At 36.2% G+C, this 20,224-nt stretch overlaps 1 protein-coding gene across 5 annotated transcripts in view; it reads right to left on the reverse strand.

The window, feature by feature from the left end:
• CYTH3 (cytohesin 3) overlaps window positions 1–20,224 on the reverse strand; it is a 99,907-nt gene that overhangs the window by 49,777 nt on the left and 29,906 nt on the right. For 3 of the 5 annotated variants that reach the window (XR_010920332.1, XM_067550947.1, XM_067550948.1), the window contains 5 exons: window positions 18,177–18,259; window positions 16,351–16,415; window positions 15,829–15,895; window positions 8,200–8,318; window positions 4,531–4,611 (listed from right to left, as the gene is read on the reverse strand). Coding sequence is in view for 4 of the 5 variants with exons in the window: in XM_067550947.1 (XP_067407048.1) it covers window positions 4,531–4,611; window positions 8,200–8,318; window positions 15,829–15,895; window positions 16,351–16,415; window positions 18,177–18,259 (415 nt within the window). In the remaining variant the exon portion in view is untranslated. The remainder of the gene's footprint in view (window positions 1–4,530; window positions 4,612–8,199; window positions 8,319–15,828; window positions 15,896–16,350; window positions 16,416–18,176; window positions 18,260–20,224) is intronic. The other 2 variants (XM_067550950.1, XM_067550949.1) reach the window with 1 other exon arrangement.

Consider the following 20,224-nt stretch of genomic DNA (forward strand, 5'->3'; position numbering starts at 1 on the left):
ACAGTGCTTCTTCACTGCTAAAAAGAGCACATTCTTTGCAGGACTTTGTTGAAAGGAAAAAGACGGCTGTATTATATGCAAGCTCAGAACAAAAAAACATGGATTAAAACCCTATATCTTCATTTAAATCAACCAGACATAATGAATCAATGCTTTGGGATAGCAAGAGCCTTACTTAGCTGGGATGGATAAAGGACAAACTATGGTATCATGGCCAGATCTTAAAAAGGAAATGGGACCCTTCAATATCACTGCAAATGGGTTTTAAATTCAGCTACAGACAATAAGCATTCCTATTTCAAGTATGAAATAGAAGAGTAGGTTGTCTTCTCGGCTTGGCCTTTTAAAAAAAAAAAAAGCAAGCTGAACTGACAGGAATATAAGGCTGCAATAAAATGTTAAGCAAAAATGATTGCAAGAGCTAATCTAAATTAAAAGAACTGCAGATTACAAATGGTGATTAAAATAAGATCCAAAATAGTAAAGTTATGAACAGAACAGCAATATTGGCATCAGCACAGAATTTATTGGAAATTGATGTTCTCAGGGGCTGCACCACATAAACTGGTTTTCATACTTCTCAATCGCATATCAGTTTAGGAATTGTTATTCATGTTCTTAAATCCAACTATCAAAGCTACAACTGTTAGGCAAAGTTAGGGCAGATAGCACAGCCTCTTGTTTGTGGGTCTTCTTTGAAACTGGCCAGTTAAAACTATTTTATAAGAACATAAGAACAGCCATACTGGATCAGACCAATGGTCCGTCTAGCCCAGCATTCTGTCTTCCAGCAGCGGCCAATGCCAGGTGCTTCAAAGGGAATAAATAGAATAGATAATCCATCCCTGTGGTTATTCCCAGCCTCTGGCAAACAGCAATTCCTGCCTATACTGGCTAATAGCCATTAATGGACCTATCATCCATGAACTTATCTAGTTCTTTTTTTAACCCAGTTATAGTCTTGGCCTTCACAACATCCTCTGGCAAAGAGTTCCATAGGTTGACTGTTCATTGTGCGAAGAAATACTTCCTTTTGTTTGTCTGAAACCTGCTGCCTATTAATTTCATTTGATGACCCCTAGTTTTTGTGTTGAGAAGTAAATAACACTTCCTTATTCACTTTTTCCAGACCAGTCATGATTTTATAGACCTTTATCATATCCCCACTTTAGTCATCACTTTTCCAAACTGAATAGTCCCAGTCTTATTAATCTCTCCTCATATGGAAGCTTTTTCATACCCCTAGTCATTTTTAGTTGCCCTTTTCTGTATCTTATCCCATTCCAATACATCTTTTTTGACATAGGGTGACCAGATCTGCACGCAGTATTCAAGATGTGGGTGTACCATGGATTTATAAAGAGGCAATATGATATTTGTTGTCTTATTATTTATCCCTTTTCTAATGATTCCCAACACTGTTAGCTTTTTACACTGCCGCTGCAAATTGAGTGGATGTTTTCACAGAACCGTCCCAATGACTCCAAGAGCTCTTCCTTGAGTGGTAATAGCTAATTTAGACCCCATCATTTTATATGTATAGTTGGGATTATGTTTTCCAATGTGCATTATTTTGCATTTATCAGCACTGAATTTCATCTGCCATTTTGTTGCCCAGTCACCCAGTTTTGTGAAATCCCTTTGTAACGCTTTGCAATCTGCTTTGGACTTAACTATCTTGAGTAGTTTTGCATCATCTACAAATTTTGCCACCTCACTGTTAACCCATTTTTTCAGATCATTGATGAATATGTTGAACAGTACTGAACTAATGTGTTCATAAACAGGAAGCATATATGAGATAGCTCAAAAATCAACATCCATAAGATTAAGAAGTAAAAAAAGAAAGAACTGATTGGCACTTTTTTGTACCTAATCTTTAAAAAAAAAAAAAAAAAAAAAAAAAAAAATGTCCAATGACGGACATTTTTACAACACTTCTATACAGGAGACTGAATCTGCTTTCAGGAGATGCCTTGTTGACATTTTAAACATTAAGCTTCCCAATTCATAAAAGTGAAGACCAAGAGTATTTTAAGCAAAACACAGTGTCCTATGACATTTGTAATGGGTCACAGATCCTTTCATATCCAAGCTACCAGTTCTAAATCACTCCAGATCAGCAGTGACTGAAAACAGCTGCATCAGATAACTTCATTTATGCTACCAAACAGTAAATTAATGATCTCAAGCCCATTCTTGGTGGACAGATGTCCCAACCAAAATGGGCCCCTTGCTGGCAGTCTCAGAAAGAATGGAGAGTTGAGGGGGCATGGAAGAGTGAACTACTTCCAAAGTAGTGATCAACAGAGATCAGGGTAGTGGGAACAACTGGGAGGAAGGACTGGCACTACCTATGCTGCACCTTTTCATTGCACAAAATGAAAGATTTCGCCTCAGAACCAGCAATCCAACACTTGCCATGTGACTAAATACACCTGGTCTGATCAACTTCAATGGAACCATATTCAGTTTAAATACCGAGTTTCATCAAAATACTTCATGAAATTGAACTGATTTTGTCCAAATTTTGATTTAAAAAAAAAAAAAAAAAAAAAAAAAAGGAAGGAGTCCTGACATCAAAGAGTCAAAATTAAAACAAACATTTCAATTTGTCTAAATGCAGCATTTTGAACAATCTGAAACAATTTTTTTAAAGGAATTTTCCTTTGGAGAATTTTGAAATATTTGGTTTTCACTGCAATTTGGAATGAGGCTAAATTTCAAAATCTTGAAATCCTTCCTGGAACAAAACGTCCTCCCTTTACCCAGCTATAGTACTAAATTCACTTACAGCATATTTTAGGTGCAGAAACCAAGCAAAAGCTCTAGCTTGCCAGCCACTTTAACACAATGTAAAAGAGGGAACATTTTAGGTAAAGGATGCCTACAATCAAGCAGTTTCCTAAACCATATTGTACTATAGTTGTTTTGTTGTGATGTTTATTTGGGTTTGGTTTTATAACTTTATGGATCTGGTACAACATGACTGAAGTTTTCCTGACATAAATCAAGGTTGTACAATTTTAGGATCTTCCACAGCCTTTCAGTTTCACTTATAAAATTTAGATTTGTGAAAATGCAAGTACACAAGTGAAAATAATGCTGGACATATAGATAAAAGTCACTGTACTCCCCACTGTCATATACAAAAAAGCATAATGTTTTGCATTCCCTGTTCAGCAGGTAAGCTGAATTTACATTCTTTGGGCAACTTCTGCTCTCAGTTACTAGGGATTTATATTGGTTTGTCTCCATTGGCAATCAGACCAAGCAAAGTTGGGCCCCCTGAAAAACTATTTGACTAGTCCTCTTCTCCTTCCTACTAGCCCCACACTGCTCTCCCTGAAATGCTGGATATAGCAGAGGAAAACTGTAGGAAATAACTGCAAATGGTGCAATTCTGGAGGGAGTTAAAATCTCTTGTTCATTTGCACCTTTTAAAAAAGCCATACCCACTTCCACATTGGTAAACCACGTAATAACCATTTGTTCCTGTACACAGTACCTTCCTCTCTGCCACCTTTTATTCTGTGTGCTACACCCAGCTGTTGCATCTTGTCATTAGATTATAGATTCTGTAGGGTTGTTTTCTTAAACTGTTTGTACATCTCCTAGCACAATGGGGCCCAATTCTGACTGTGGATTTTGGGAGCTATTACAATACAAATAGCAGCAGCAGCTATGGAAAGAGTGGAGCAAGGCTTGCTGTTAAGAGGCAGAAACTGATGGGAATATCCCACACAGAACCATCAAATCAGATGAAACATCCTGATTCCTAAGGCAACTCAAGTTATCACCACTGCAAGCCTTAGTCAGAATAAAGCTGTTCTTTTGACATACCACATGGCAATGTAGTATGTGTCGGAAAGACTATACCAACATTTTAACCTGTTTTGGGGTGGCAGCCCCTTCTGGCTATAAATTTGACAGCACTGTCTAAACCCCATCATTAGAATTATTCTGGATTTACACTAGATTAACAACCGAATTCAAACCCTACGTATTTTAACCTATTTGCTGCCAACCTGTGAAAAATTAGATGTGTACTATTTACCTAACAAGAATAAATATGTTAAGACAATTTAATTCTGAAGTGGTGGAAGAGATGCAATGGGGAAAAAATAAAAGAAATACTTTGCTTTGACGATATTCTCTTTGTGAATTGGTGGTTAGGCTCCATTGCAGTCAGGGATTTTTTTGCTTATCTCAGAAAATTTGCACATGTGAACTATTTGGCACGCACATCAAGCATCTGAGACTCAACTTTGGCTCTTTGTGTTTGGGTGAAATCATGAATTTCATGTACTAGAGTTCAAAGGCAATGTATATGCAAACAAGCAAAGGCTTGAAACATTAAGATTTGTCTACTAACAAAGTACATAGTAAATCAGACATTCAAGTGAAAGATTGAGTGACTTGAATGTATGATTGAGCTGCTTGAGTGAATCATCATCTATACACTTAGATTCAATTAAAAATGAAGTTTGATAAAGGCAATTCACAAAAAGGCAAAAAGAATTCACTCACCTTAAGGCTTGTACAAGATTGAGATCAGCAAACTCATGGAGTTCAACAAAAGCCTGAAGAACTTTAATATTAAATTCATCTCTGAGGAAAAGAACAAAAACAAAAATGACAACAGAGAATTACTACACCAAACCATAAACTTAAAACAATGCTTTGTTAATAAGCTTCCTATTAATGCAAAACATAGAAAGGAAGTAAGAAACTGATCAGGCATATAGATGCTATTAATCAAATCAAGCCATCATAAATATTTCTAACATTTAGTTGTGGGATATATTAAGTGCAAGATTCTTCTCCCAATTTTGCCAAGATGAAATTTAACTCGGTAGGACTAGAAAGTATAAAATGTAAATTGAAATATAATATAACAAGAACAATCTGGGTCCACATGCCATTTAATCCCAACACCACTGGAGACAGATGTACCAGAAGCACGAAGGCTTTTCAAGCCTTACTTAGTGAGTTAGATACATCACTGAAGTAAAATGTTGCAGATCAGCTTCCACCCAACAACGAGGTAGGTGTGCTTGTCTGCTACATTACCTACCAACAGAACATAACAAAGCTGTAACACATTAATTTAAACACTTTACATAAAAATAACTTGAGGCATCCTAATAACTAGTTTATTTTAAACACCATACAAGTCCTGCTAGGGAGGTGGAGAGAGCAGGAGCACATACCAAGTAGATCAGAGCACAAAATAATGTAGTGGCTATTTTTCAGTGCAATTATACAAAGTGAACTAGTACATGATTAATTTAAACAAAAACATTTAGTGGGGATATTTGGTTATTAACAAACATTGTTCTTGTTTATGCTGGTGTAAATCTGGAGTAATCTAGCACGTATTTTGCCCTGACATTCTAATTCTAGGCTTTTTTTTTTTTTTTTTTTTTTTTTAAAGTATTGTGGCATATTTCAGATGTATGTGATTTTTGACAGGTTTTTATAGTTGTGACTGAGGCTGCGACTAACTCAAAGACTGTGCAGCCTGAAGGTCATGCAAGGTCTGGAAAACCATTTTTAATTAGTAAAGAATTATCCACATAAAAGGCATCTTTAATCTGTTAGAGAACATACTCTGTCTTTTGTTCATGGTTTGCTTGGTTGCTTATTTGTTTTAATGTTTGGTTATCATCTCATCCCATCCCATTTTCTCATTTGAATTCACCAGTTTAAAGAGGCAAACTGCTGTGACTCTATGGTAACACTAGCCAATATTTTACATTCAGCTTTCACCAGATGATGCTCCACAGATAATTAACATGTTGATGATGTAGGCCTGCTTTACAGCAATATTTTTAGAATCCGGACAGAAATCTCATCAATGGGACAAATGCTGAGAATGTGTTCAGAAAAAGTCCCATAGTTAGAGATCTTGCTAACGAGAACACTTGGTTAGAACTGTTTCGTAGACTTGAACTTGAACAGTGACATTTGCACGGTTTATAGTGCAGGCACAGTTGCAAGAAAAGTGACAAAACATCCTGGGGATGTATATTTTATTTCCTCTCACGGCCAGATCTGCAAGCTGTTACTCACGTGAGTAGTCCTTATTCACACCAATAGTCCCAATAAAGTTTGTGAGACTAGCTGCATTGAGTTAGTGCTTGCAGGATCATCGCAAACTAATTCAGTTTACAATTCAAAAGATGATTTCCAATCCCCTCCCATTGCAAACCTGATAGTAGTGCAGTCTGCATATAGGACTGTGGGGTGAGGTGGGGATCAAGCTGTGGTGTTTTTTTAACCTCTTACCTAACCAGTAACTGACAACAGTTTTAGCATGGTTCAGGCTGCAGAATACAATTCACTCCACTTTCCCATAGCTGAATTGACACAACATTGCTAAAAGAAGTAAAGACTTGATTACATCAGTGAAGTTAGAGGTACACAGGAAACAGATATGTTGCATGAAAATTATCTTTTCAACATCCACATTTCTGACTTCATGCTGGATGTTTTTCATGGTTTTGTAGCCAAATATCAGCCACATATCATTGCAGTCATATTTTCAGTTCTTCTAATATTTTAACCACCACTCTATAGATTGACACTAAATTTCTGAGTTATAATTTGACATTTATGTTGGTTGCTATATTAGTCTGCAGTTAACTGTTCAGAATTCAGGAAGATGGAAATTAAGTTGTGTAGACCCAGTGTATTTACACAACTGAAACCAATGAAAGTTTAGGGATCAGTTAGATAAGAGACAAACACCACATCTTGATTTTTTCAGATCCTGGATGGAGACTGCATTGTTGGCAGGTTTGGAATGGGAAGAGGTTGGAAATAATTTTTTGAATTGTAAATTGAGTTTGCAGGATCATAGCAAACTAACACCAACTCATGCAAATTATCACCCTGACTTCACTGACACTATTGGTGTGAACAAAGACTAATTGCACAAGTAAGATTTTGAAGATCAGACCCTGAGAAGAAAAAAAGATTATTTCAAGATCAGATGCCAGAATGTGATGCATTTCTCTTACAAGAGAGAAGAAAATAGACTACTTTAAACAAACTCTATTGTAATTATGGAGATTAAGTTCATAATGCACAGTGTATGTGTAGCTATTTAAAAATCTACATTTTTATTACTTGTAGTTGAAATATGAAAATGGTGTTTGGAATGTTTCTCAGAGAGCAAGTTCTCGTGTTTATGCAAACAGTTGAAATTCCTACATACTGTGCACCATGTTACAGTAAAAATTTTCATTATCCCTACTTCACTCCAAGCGGTTCCAGCTAAGACCCCAATCCTGTAAACAGATTCCATGTGAACTTAAAGGGGATATGGCAGATCAGATCAGTTTACAAAAGTAGGGCCTAAGTGACTAGGCTATTAAATCTCTATAACTGTCATCTGATTTTGATAAAAAAAAAAAATATAGGCAAGAGTTAGGTCTGTAGTATTTTCAATCTAGAAAGATTAGTTTACAGGTTTTAACAGCAATTCAGTTTTCCAGCTGAATTTTTTTTTAAACAAACTCTTTCTGTAATGCATTACAGCTGGAGTAATCTGCATATTTATTGTGCTGTCCATGATAAGAGCTAAGATGCATTCTCCCCTTGAGGAAGGAACCTACATAATACCCATTAACGTTAATAGGATGTGTATGTGCAGGGAAGACAACAACATTAAATACAAACAGCTGACTCATTAGGATAGGCACTAATCTTCTCATCATCTGGTTATTAATATCATGAAGCGTTCTTGGTCTGGGCAGAACCACTACAAGATTGTTGAATTAGGATTTTGAAAACTCCAGAAGTTGATGACATTAAATCTTGCACTATCACCAAATCTAGAAAAAACAATATTTTATTTTTCAGAGTAATGAATTTTGATTAGTTGAGCAATGAGAGAGAATTCATCCATTTTTTTATAAAACTTTTTATAGCACAGTGCTTTTACTTCCCTGTATAACTTTTATATTCCTCAGGATAGAATGTCGCCCATGTAGCCAGTGAAGGTGAGATAAACGCTGATAGAATGTGTAACTCTGAACATAATTAAACATACTATTTACACACACACACACACACACACACACACACACACACACACACACACACACACACACACACACACACACACACACACACACACACACACACACACACACAGAGAAAAAAAGAACATATACATTTATTTCAGTTTACCTTTCACCAAGGTAATCTCCAATTACAGTTTTATTTAGTCCTTCTCCTTTATAGAGAAACTGTGCAATGTCTTCTGGAGTGTTCTGCAGGAGGTCATTTTCTATAAGAAACTGGATTCCCTAGGAAAAGAAATTTAAGAGGAAAAAGAATTATATTTCCTTTAACAAACATTTATTTGAATACTATCCAGGATATTTTGGGATGAATATACAGAGATATACATATCTGTACCACTTTCTGCATTAAAATGAATTTGTAGTCTAAATTAGAGAAATCATTTATCTTTCTAGACATCCGTTCAGTCTAGTAGGAAATTTCTAGAATTAATTTACAAATCAGAAAAAGAAGGACTTCCACAGATTGGAAACGGAAGGTGGCAAATTAAATTCCTCAAATACAAAGAGTTATTTAATTGAGTAACTATTCCATATTGGCCTTGGGAAGCAAACTGAAGAGAGAGTTAGCATTTAACAAAATTCAAGTTCATCCGTGTTACTGCACTGATGTCTGGCAGAAGGCATCATCTGAGATCACATAACTAAGAGAGAGAAAGGGACAACACAATTTAGTTATCATGTTACAAGATAAAACATCTGTTATAATTTGCAAAACCACGACTGAATGCATCATCTTTGCATTACTTGAAGTAGAAGAAGTTATAATTTGACGTAATTAAACCCACTTTGAGAATTGATGGAAGTCTTGGCATTAGGATGATAATTAATTTCTGTCACTGCTTGAACTAAACTATTCAAAGAGAGGATTCCATCATGGAGCTTGATCCAAAGCCCAGTGAAGTCAATGAGAGTCTTTCCATTTAATTCACTGAGCTTTCAATCAAGTCTCTTCAGAGATGGGCTGAGGAAACAAGAGAGAATAACCCTATATACAGTCAAGATACAGGAAGGTTTTGGCTTGTTCTTCCTTAGGCCTTTTTAGCCTTTGCACTTCCTAAATATTCTCATGAGCTACAGACTCCATAATATACACTTTCTAGGGAAATCCAGAATGCTTTCTGCAAAGAAATGAGGAAAGAACACTTTCAAAAACTGTATTAACATTATAGAAGTCTTAAGAAATACAAGGGGTGCTGTTTTAGCTCTCAAAAGGGTACTCAAGTCCTAGACAGATATATCTCCAAGACAATATTTCTCTAACAAAGATTTTAATTTTTCCATTGCTTTCAAAATATTGATAACATGTTGGGAGAAAGTAGCAACGGCAGCTCCATGCAACCTTAAGGTCCTGAATTCTATCCATATGTGGAAGATTTCAGTAAATTATTAAAATCTTTGCCACTGAAACATGTCCTGAGATTACATTTGTTATTTTTAGAGATAAAAGCAAAAATGTTTCCATTTCTGTAAATGGATATTGTTTATTGTTCTCCTCCAGACTTGGAGGACATCCATCATCCTTGAAAAGGGGGAGAGGAGAAGAGAAGAGACACTGTGGTACTTCTAATTTTACCTTCCACTATCCAAGCCATTGGTGGAAACATGAAAATATTCATATGGTTGGTTGATTTAGTTTATTTTTGCAACAGAACTCTTATCTGCTTGGTAAGGAGGATCAGTCTGCTGACTGCAATCTACTTTAGAAGGGTAAACCACTGCCATTTTATCAATCATGAAGCTTTTCTTTAACCAGGAACACTGCTTGCTCTCTTGAAGGTTTGCCATTGGAAAAACTACTTTCAGAGTCAGGATAGAATATTGATGTTAACAACTAACTCTTTTTTTAAATCCTAGAGAAAGACATGATTTCATTGCAAAGAAAATATTTCAGTTTTATCTTGTAGTAGCAATAGGTGTGCCTTCCTCAAACATATTGATCCCCCTGAATTTTGCTTGATAGTTGGATGCGTTGACTAGTTAGCTACACAAAAAGATGCTCCAAAGAGGAGTAAAGGCAGGCAAATAAAATGAACTTTTTGTTTCCAAGAATAAGTTCAGCACATGTCTGGAAAGGGCACTATGACAATTGGGAGAGTATTGCAAATTAAGGAACAAATAAGGTTCATCAGGATAAACACATTTTCAGCTTTAAAACACAAACCACCATGGAAAGCCATAAATCTGTCAAACACAGAAAATCCAGTAGGAGTTCTAAAGGATGCACCCCAGAAGTGTCATAACTATGGAGCTGTTAAAGCTGTGTTGATTTTTTTTCACTTAGATCGGGATTAAAATTGCAACCATACTTTAACAATTTAGTTTTGTTTTTCAAATGTAATGCCATAACTCTTCAGAGGATGATTGAATTTTCCATAATTCTTTGGTCAAAAGACTAAGTTTGGCAAAGGAAAGATTTAAAAATGACCCCTTTTAATAAATAAATTATTTTTTAAAAATCTCTTATAAGTAAAGAACTGAAGTCCCTGCAAACTCCAGTGGTGTATGTGTGCATTCAGTACAAGGAGCTCCTGGCCATCAGAGATCACATACGGGCTTTGGAGCTCAGGGTGGCTGAACTGGAGGAGCTAAGGGAGACAGAGAGGTACATAGATGAGACTTCCCAAGACACAGTAGAATGGTCCAACCTCCAGTATGACAGCCTCTGTACTGTTGAAGATGAAAGTCTCAGGGAAGCAGATCATCAAACTGGACCAGAGGGAAACGATCCCATAGTTGGGACCCTCCTTGCCAGAAGATGTTGTGAAGACCAAGACTATAACAGGGTTCAAAAAAGAACTAGATAAGTTCAAGGAAGATAGGGCCATCAATGGCTATTAGCCAGGATAGGAAGGGATTGCTATTTGCTGGAGGCTGGGAATGACCGACTGGATGGATCACTTGATGATTACCTGCTCTATTCATTCCCTCTGAAACACCTGGCATTGGCCACCGTCAGAAGACAGGATACTGAGCTAGATGGACCATTGGTCTGACCCAGTGTGGCCATTCTTATGTTCTTAAGCACGTGAAATAGAGATATTCCCTTAATTTGTCACTCTAATTCAGCTCTACAAAAGGAAGCCAAAGAACTGCTCTCTTCTCAAATGTTATTTCCCCACTTCTCTAGTCCTTGTGCCCTAGCCTCACCTACGTACTTTACTCTATGTGCCTCTGCTCCCGCATCTTTCCATGCTTCACATTCTAATTTGTTAAACCTAGCAGTAATTATGCTGATCTAAAAGACTAAGCTTCTTCAGATCTGACAGCACAAGACTCTTCTTCAGACAAGTGTCAGAATCAGCAGCTATATCAGTAACGGAGTTGCTAATTCCCTGTGTTTGACACATTTAGTGCCTCATTCTTTTTTATGCATTTATGACTGTTAAATTCTGGTCACCTTCTCTATAAAAGGATATAACAGAAAGATAATTCCAAGAAAAACTATGGAAATTATTAGAGGCATGAAAAAGCTTTAATGTGAAGAGAAGTTGAAAAAGATTGGGATATGTTTACAAGGGGACATGATAAAGGTATAAAATTAAAGTACAGAATAGAGAAGATAGATCAAGAAGTTCAGTTGAATTGGAAGGATATACATTTAAAAACAAATACAATGCATAGCTATCTTGTTAAACTCTGCCACATGATACAGAGGACAGCAAAATTCAGAGGACTGGACATCTCTATGGCCAGTAAGAACATCCAGAATTCCATTAGTAAGGTTTTTCAAAAAAAATAAGTTTAGCTAAGCCCAGGTTTATAAACCAACTTGTACTCGCAGGAGTTAGGAAGTAGCTTTCTCTATGAGCAGGTTAATCCTTTACTGTCTACTACAGGGCTTCTTAAATCTCTCTCTAAAGCATCTATTACTAGCCATAGTTGGAAACAGAATATTGGAGTAGATGAATCACTGGTGTAATCTGATATGGTTCTTCTTATAGTCCCCTTATAGACTACAAAATATGTATACCCAACGTATTTTACCACTGAGGTTGGCATTAAGGTTTTGCATCCAGGTGAGATTGAAAGAAAATGAGTGTGTGCATTGTGGCTGGAACAAAAAGGCACTTTCTTGTGCAGCATAGGAGAAAGTGAGGATGGCCAGGTATTGGAAAGGTGGTATAGTATAAAAGTTAATGTTACTCACAGTAACCTCATTTTCTTGATTTTTAATGATTGCACTATTTAAAAATGCACTGGCAAAATTAACTGTAAAGTTAAAGACATTTATACATGCTAATTTAAAAAGTTCACTTTCTTTAGATGCTAGAAGAGGTGAAAACTTCCTTTTAGCAGACAAATTATGCAGAAAGGCCATCAATTCAAAATGTAGACCATCCAGATCTGATAAAGTAGTCCATTATAAATGACATTGAAATAATGTATGGATAGTACCTTACAGGCTGAATGCAGTTGTGCTATCCTGTTTTCATTATAAAAAAATATGTTACAAGTGCAGTAGATTCATCAGACAATTTTGAATGCATACTGATAATGGCTTGGGGGGGGAAGAAGAAGATTAGTTATAATTTCCAAAACAGGTTTTAACAATGTCCTTCTATTTCAGTTAAAATAAATGCATCTAATCAACCCTATTTCTGTCTTTATGAATAATATCAGGTTTCTTAGATCTAATACCACCTCTTTTCTGCAAACCCAAATACTACAAGGAAAAGAAATTACCATCCACAGAAACAGTCAGTCATCTTAAATACCCTGCAAACCAGGACTCAATTTCATTTTCCTTTGTAGTATACATGAGGTGATAAAGAACGAAGAGGCAGATAGACAGGAAGAGGAGATTTGTCTGGGACAACAACAGCGTCTAGAAGAAGTGGGTTAAATAGGCCAGCCAAAAACCTACCCCAACTCCCACTCTAGACTGTCTCTCTCTGCTTAAACCTCTGTTGACTAATTTAAGACAGAAGACAGCTGTATTAGTTTCACTCTCCACATAAAACAGGATTACAAAAAAGATATTTATACATTCACTACAAATATTAAATAGATTTTTCTTAGTCAACTATTACTGACTTCAATTAAACCAGCTTTGAATTTCAGTGTACATCATAAAGTTTTATACCTCCCAAGAAGAACTGTCTTTCCAATCCACTATAGACAATGAGTATCAAACCCTACTCCTATGATTTCATACTTTAAAATCACATAGTAGGGTGCTTTACACACAGACTTAAAAGTGTTTTACAAACTTTACAGATATAACACTGCTCACACGAGCTCAAAGCTAAACTGGTTTTGAAAAGTTATATAGAATAACACTATGTAACTGCATCAAATGAAACAGTTTCAAATCCAGTTCAGTGTATTCATGGAACAAATCTGCAAACAGCATAGAATGTGGTAAACTCTTACCTAGGTCTTAAATTCAGCCAGAACAGTCCGGAGTGGAGCTTCAGTAAATATTTTCAACCCACAGGGCAGAAGCCCTGAACCTTGATGCCTCCTGCAGGGCAAAAGCCCTGATCCCCAAGGCTCCAGAAATGCCCTGTGAGAATTTAAGCCCTGCTCTTACCTATAGAAAGTTCAACTATGATTGGTAACACAAATTAGACCAATTTTAAAATTAAATAGGTACTATGCAAACTAGGGAGTTCTCAAATACTTTTAATAGTGTGGACCACATCCAATAAAAAGATTTTGTGAGGTCACCTCCCCATTTGTACTCATACAATGATCCTCCTCTTTTCACATTCCTGATCATGCAGACCGCCCCACCCCATCCCATTTGTGATCAAAAACAATATTCTGATTGCAACTATAGCAAATTACTTATATGGAAGAGCAACATTAGGAAAGCAGTTAATGTATTTTAAAGCTGCCTCTAATTCAACATAGCATTTGCAAACAAAGACAAGCCAGCACTATGTGACCACTCAGCTCTTGTAGACCAAACACTGTTCCACAGACCACCATTTGAGAACTGACGATGTATTGTAAACCCATTTCCCACATGTAAATAACCTTATACAGTAGAACCTCAGTTATGAACACCTTGGAAACAGAGGTTGTTTGTAACTCTGAACAAAATGTTATGGTTGTTCTTTCAAAAAAGTTTACAACTGAACACTGACTTAGTACAGTTTTGAGACTTTATTATGCATAAAAAAATACTGTTTTCCCTTTATTTTTTTAAATAGTTTATGTTTGACACAGTACTGTACTGGATTTGCCTTTTTTTTTTTTTTTTTTTTTTTGGGGGGGGGGGGGGGTGTCATCTCTGCTGCTGCTGCCTGATTGAGTACTTCCAGTTCCAGATGAAGTGTGTGGTTGACCCATCAGTTCGTAACTCTGAGGTTCTACTATAGTAGAAATGTGGCCAGGACCTCTACATATGGGAATAATTTCATACATCTGTGAAATATAGCCATCACTGCAATAAAAGTACCTGAAGTTTGTGGCTAAATTGCAAAATGACCTTTTAGGTACTAAGAAAAATTAAACAACAAAACAACAGGACACTTGGAAGCATGGCACCCCAAAACAAGAACAGATAAAACAGAAAAACCACTCACCCACCAAAAAATACAGACTAAAAAGGGAACCAGGGTCCATTAATCTAAATAATGTACTACAGCACAAAAGAAAAAGACAATTTGTAAGTTGAAAATAGCCTAAGTAACACACAGAGGTGTTAATTGAAAACACTGCTGTAAATGTACCAATAAGTCATCAAAATATACTCAAGTTCAACACTCTTGGGAAGACAGACCCTAAACTTTAGTCAGGAGGATTTTGGGGGAAAAAAAAAAAAAAAAAAAAAAAAAAAAAAGATATCCTTCAAAAACTCAAAATGCAATCCTAACAAACTCAGAAAGCAGTAAACAATTCAGCGCTTGGGGGGGGGGGGGGGGGGGGGGGGGGGGGGGAGAGAGAAGAGACAATGGAAATTAGAAAGGGTAAAGAGGGGACCTGAAGAGCAATTAGCCAAATACATTAAAACAACAAGAAATTTTTAGTCTATCAGGAGGACATCTGCAAGAAAATTGATGGGTCCTGGACTACCAGGGAAAAAAGGAAACAATTAAGGAAAATAAGGACATTGCAAAGACGCTAAATGATGTCTTTGCCACGGTCTTAATCCTAGACATACATTTCTTCAAATAATAAGCTAAGACTTATTTTTTTAAATGTGATGACTAAGTTTCTACTTGCAATTATTTGTGCAAGTGCTATTTATGAATGCAAATAATTGCACATCAGCATTTGTGTACATAAATGTAGTGGTTTATATGAGCAGTTAATTGTGAGCACAAATTAAAAGTCAGGTTGGAGCCCTTTATATTACATAGTCTCCTAGCTTCTGACCAAACTGTAAAATATTTTTAGGACTGAATTTGGCACATCAACACAGAATATCTCCATCATGTGTTATCAAGGCTCTATGAAAGCATGCCACAATGAGTATACGGACAGACCTACCTACTATATTAAACATTCTGACTGCAAGAAAGATGTTTGCTGTAATAGATACATAATTTATTATTATTATTTTAATTATCATTGTAGTAAAGGATAGACAGAAGTAGATTTTGGGCCCAGTTTCATGATGATTTTGCCAGCCCGTAACAGTGTTCTGATGAATTTTTGGGGAGCTTTAAAATGCAGTTTAATTTAACTTTCATTGATTACCACAAGTTTGGTCTGGTCTGCATTTGCCAAAAACAATATCATTAACAATAACTTAAATCCTGACAAATAGAAATTGCTCTACCTTCTTAGGGTCCATGTTGAATTTCTTCCTTCCCATAGCTATTTGCTTATTTCTCTGTGTAGTTTTGCTATTCATTTGGAAGACAACAACAACAACAAAGATTACCAGATGCTCTTGCCAAATGCAGTAATTTTAAACTCTCTCACTTATTTTCAACTTTATTTTTGATATTTTATTTTATATGGTCAAAAAGAATCATAGTATCATAAGGCATTTACTTCCAAAAAGTGAAAAACAACTACAGTCTATCATTTAAAATCATGTTACACAGAGGACCAAGTTATCACAGTTTCACAGGATTGATCACAGAATTTTCCATAGTAAATGCCTATCAGATCACTAAGTCCATCACTATGGAAAGGCAAAATAGAAGCTAAATGGACACTACAGATCTTAAAACAGGTCAAGCAAAGATTTATAAATATCCAGTTTTTGGTAAAACAAGGAATTTTTGTTTTCTCATTCCTAAAACATTTATGACAGGATCTTATTACTGAGTGGATGCTTGTCAGAGTTACTTACCTTTCTTCTACACTAGTCAGATTATCAATTTCTGTCATAACCTCTGCTATTTCAAATTTTAACCTCTGCCAAAAGAAGGAAAGGAAAGTAAGTTAAAAAATGGTTTAATACTGGTTGGTTAAGTAGTCACACTGCTATAAACAAAGTTAATGTGATCAATGTAGACTTCATTTTATTTATGGGGCAATAGAGCTGTGAGGGTGTCGCACAAGTAGGGTTTACTAGAATCTGGCATTAATTAGTGTTACCAGGGCCAGAGCCCTCTATTCTAGTTTGAAAACTCAATGTGGAAAGGAGAGACTCTACTGAAAATTGTACTTGGGGCATCCAAATAGTAATGTGACCAGATTAGCAAAGAAAAGGAAGGAGAAGGCCACAGACAGTGTGCAAAGATGGCTAGCAGAAGAAATCATACTTTTTAGGGGTATGTCTATACTGATGGTGGCAAAGTTGCCGCCGTCAGATCAATCTTTCTGGATCAATTGAGCGGTCAATGTAGACCCGCTCAATCGATCAGGAAATCGATGCAGTAAATCCACCCCCTCAAGTGGCATAGCACTGTGTCGATGGGAACGCAGTTCCCATCAGCGCAGTGCAGTGAAGATGGCACACAGAAGGGAAGCACAGCAGTCAATGGGAGTTACGCAAGGTACTCTGCGTAGCTTGCGTAACTTCCGTTGACTGCCGCCGAATTTTCAGCTAAGTGTAGACCAGGGCTAAATGGGATCCCTACTCTTTCCCTTTTATTACCAGCCTTGGCAAAGAGGTATCACAATGCAGAATGGTGGTGAGGGTTTTCTGCAATAAATAGCAATGGGATTTTTTGTGCTATCCAAACAGGAATCAATAAAAGTTGTGGGCCCATTTAGAATATATGGTTAAAGTTTACACCAGCATTAATGCACAGTTTAGACATTTGTATCTTGTTAGAAGTTAGGCCCCACTCAGACCATTAGATCCAAGAACTTCTTCCCAAAAGCAAGTTATGCTGAGATTCTGTTCTGATTCTTGAGCCAAAATTCATTCCTCAGGGCCATCTCTCCTGGCCACTGATGCCACATTCTTAATCTTTCATAAAATAGATACAATATCTTTTTTCATAGTCTCAGTGCCACTACAAGTATTGTAAGTTTCAGTATGAGAATTCCCTGTTCCAATATGTCATTTCACTGCTTCCCACAATCATCTACAATATCTCTATATATGAAGTATTAAACATGCAAGCGAAGCTTTTGTAATACACACAAAATGATTATACAGATACAAGGTAAAATTTTCAAAAGCACTTAAGTGACTTATGAGCTTAAGAGCTTGTCTACCCAAACAATTAGTTTAGCGAGCTGGGGTGTACATCTGCCCTGCACTAGCCTGCCATGGACTAAATTGTCAGTGTATATTACCGTAATGTGCATCAGAGGATAATTTCTTAATGCATTTTGATCTCTCTCTCTTTTAAACAGGACTAGATCAAAGAGCATCAATGAAACTGTTAATGCATGTCAGCACAGTTCACACAAACAGTTAGTCTGTGGTACGGTAACACAGGGTAGATTCAAACCCCAGCTTGCTGTAAAATCATTCATGTAGACAAGCCCTAAGACTCACAGCAAGTCACTAAGATTTAGGTTCTTAAATCACTAAGTACAATTTTCAAAAGCACCTAAGTGACTTGAAGGTCAATTAGGCTTAGGTTCTTAAGTCAATTAGGTGCTTTTGAAAATTTTTCCAACAGTATATAATTATAAATAACCATAACATATTGCTATAACTTTAAATGTACTGAAGCAGTCTTCTTTGCATCTTTATCTGACAAAGAAATTAATTACCTCAATATCATCAATTAGTTCTTTTTTCCTGCGACGAATGTTTAGAAGTTCTTCTCTCTCTTCTATGGAGAGATCATCTGGTACTGAAAATAAAGCAAATGTTTATACCATTAGCAAACACAGATAAATTAAGGCTCAGTAGTATCTATTAGCTTGGCTAAGAAAAGCAACTTTTACAAGAATATGCAGCATTTCTTTAGCTAAAAATTATGAGAAAAAACGGACACATGCCCAGTGTTACTGAACTTCCAGTTTATAAATCATAACTTTGGTAGTTAAATCAATTACCATCACCCCCAAAAGAGTCTAGCATTCAAAGAAAGCAATACAACTGTGGGGGACTCACTATATAATGAGTTTTATGACTTGGGTCTATACTTAAGTGGCCAAATTCATATCAGAAATAATGGGAATTATAGCAGTGATGAGCCAAAGCCATTAGTATTTTTTTTAAAAGGGGATGCCTAAAATTACCCTATTTAGGTTTACAAAATGCATTATGACTTGTAAAGTACATACATTTATCACATCTTTCAGGAAATAAATTACAATATTTATATATAGGCCCCTTATGGAGATGTGGTCTGAAATCAGCCCCCGGGTACAGAACACAAGTCGGGATTAAATATTTATTTGGTTGCTTTCTATGGCAGGTGCAAGTACATGCAGTACTGCTGGCATCTTTAATAGCAATTACTTTTATCAGCATGACATTTTTATTCATTACAGATAAGGACACAGTTGGAAAACATTAACACAGCAGCTGATATGCTCAGTGTTTTACAATAACATTAAAAAAATTGTTTGCCATATTTAAAATTATTTTTCTCAACTCTTTACTGAGCTATGCTGAAATAAGAGTGCTACCCTGCTGATAAAAGTAATTGCTACTGAAGATGCAAGCACAGTGCTGTACATATTTGCAGATGTCCCTCAGCCCACCACTAGCCTCCCCTGTTGCTCTTGTCTGGCAAACAGGAAACCTGAGGTATTGCTCCAAGTAATATCTCAGCTGTTTTCTGGCCATTTAGATTTTTCCTTGCCCATAAGTAAGCGTCTTAGGGCACAACGGCATCTCATTTGTTTGTACTGCACTGAAGTCATGGTCAGTGCACAATAAGCAACAATATTCACATTTCTTTAGGATTATCATGTACTGTGGTTAACAGTTTGAATGCTAACTGTTCTCATGGAAATGGTGATTTTTTTTTTATTAATATAGATGACAGAGCAGCTTACCTCTGAAACTCAGTAAAATGCAACCATTAAAATAATTAGCAAGGGTTCTGCATCAAGTAAGATGCGTGACAAATGTAGTAATTTTAAATGGCAAAAGCCTTCTCCTCATCTAATACATGTGTGTTTAGCGATAAACCAGAAACAAAGATTTGGGTTTATTTTTAAATATATTTAAAATGTTAAGTGAATCTTTTCTATGGATGGAGGAGGAGGTTAGTCCTGATAGCCAATGGTCAAACTCCAGTTGTAAAAAAGTTTACCATCTTTAATAATAATAAAAAATCTCAGTATAATACAAAATTAAAATGGCAACAACAATGGCACAGTACTAACAAGTGATCTCATCTAATTGTTCCAGATACAAAGATGATTATATTACTTTCAATTTAGGAAATGGTCAAATCTTCTGTTAAAAGAAAAACAGACCACAATTTATTGCCTGTTTCCCCCCCCCCCCCCACTGGAAACCCACCTACTCCTAAAATTTCTTCCCAAAGCAGATATTGACAAACTTCAAGCACAAGGATCATTCATTTTACATCAAGATTTATAAAGAGAGACATTGCCATTTACATACAAGCCTTAAGATTTAGAACAGTCAAAAATCTTGAGGTAGTTTTTATAAGCAGTCTCTCTCTCTAACTGATTTAGACAAATAAAAAATGAAATGTTTGTTATATAATCTCAACTATCAGAAAGGACAAACCGTGCAGAAAAATCAGATTTTTAGCTGGGAAGTTCACTCAAGTCTCCCTAAAAGTGTTTTTGCTGTGTTATACGATTCCTCATTTTTACATAATTTGCCAAAA

Source organism: Emydura macquarii, unplaced genomic scaffold, assembly GCF_026122565.2.
Source record: "Emydura macquarii macquarii isolate MOO-44397 ecotype Brisbane River unplaced genomic scaffold, CSIRO-AGI_Emac_v2 contig_1348, whole genome shotgun sequence".
Taxonomy (NCBI): domain Eukaryota; kingdom Metazoa; phylum Chordata; order Testudines; family Chelidae; genus Emydura; species Emydura macquarii.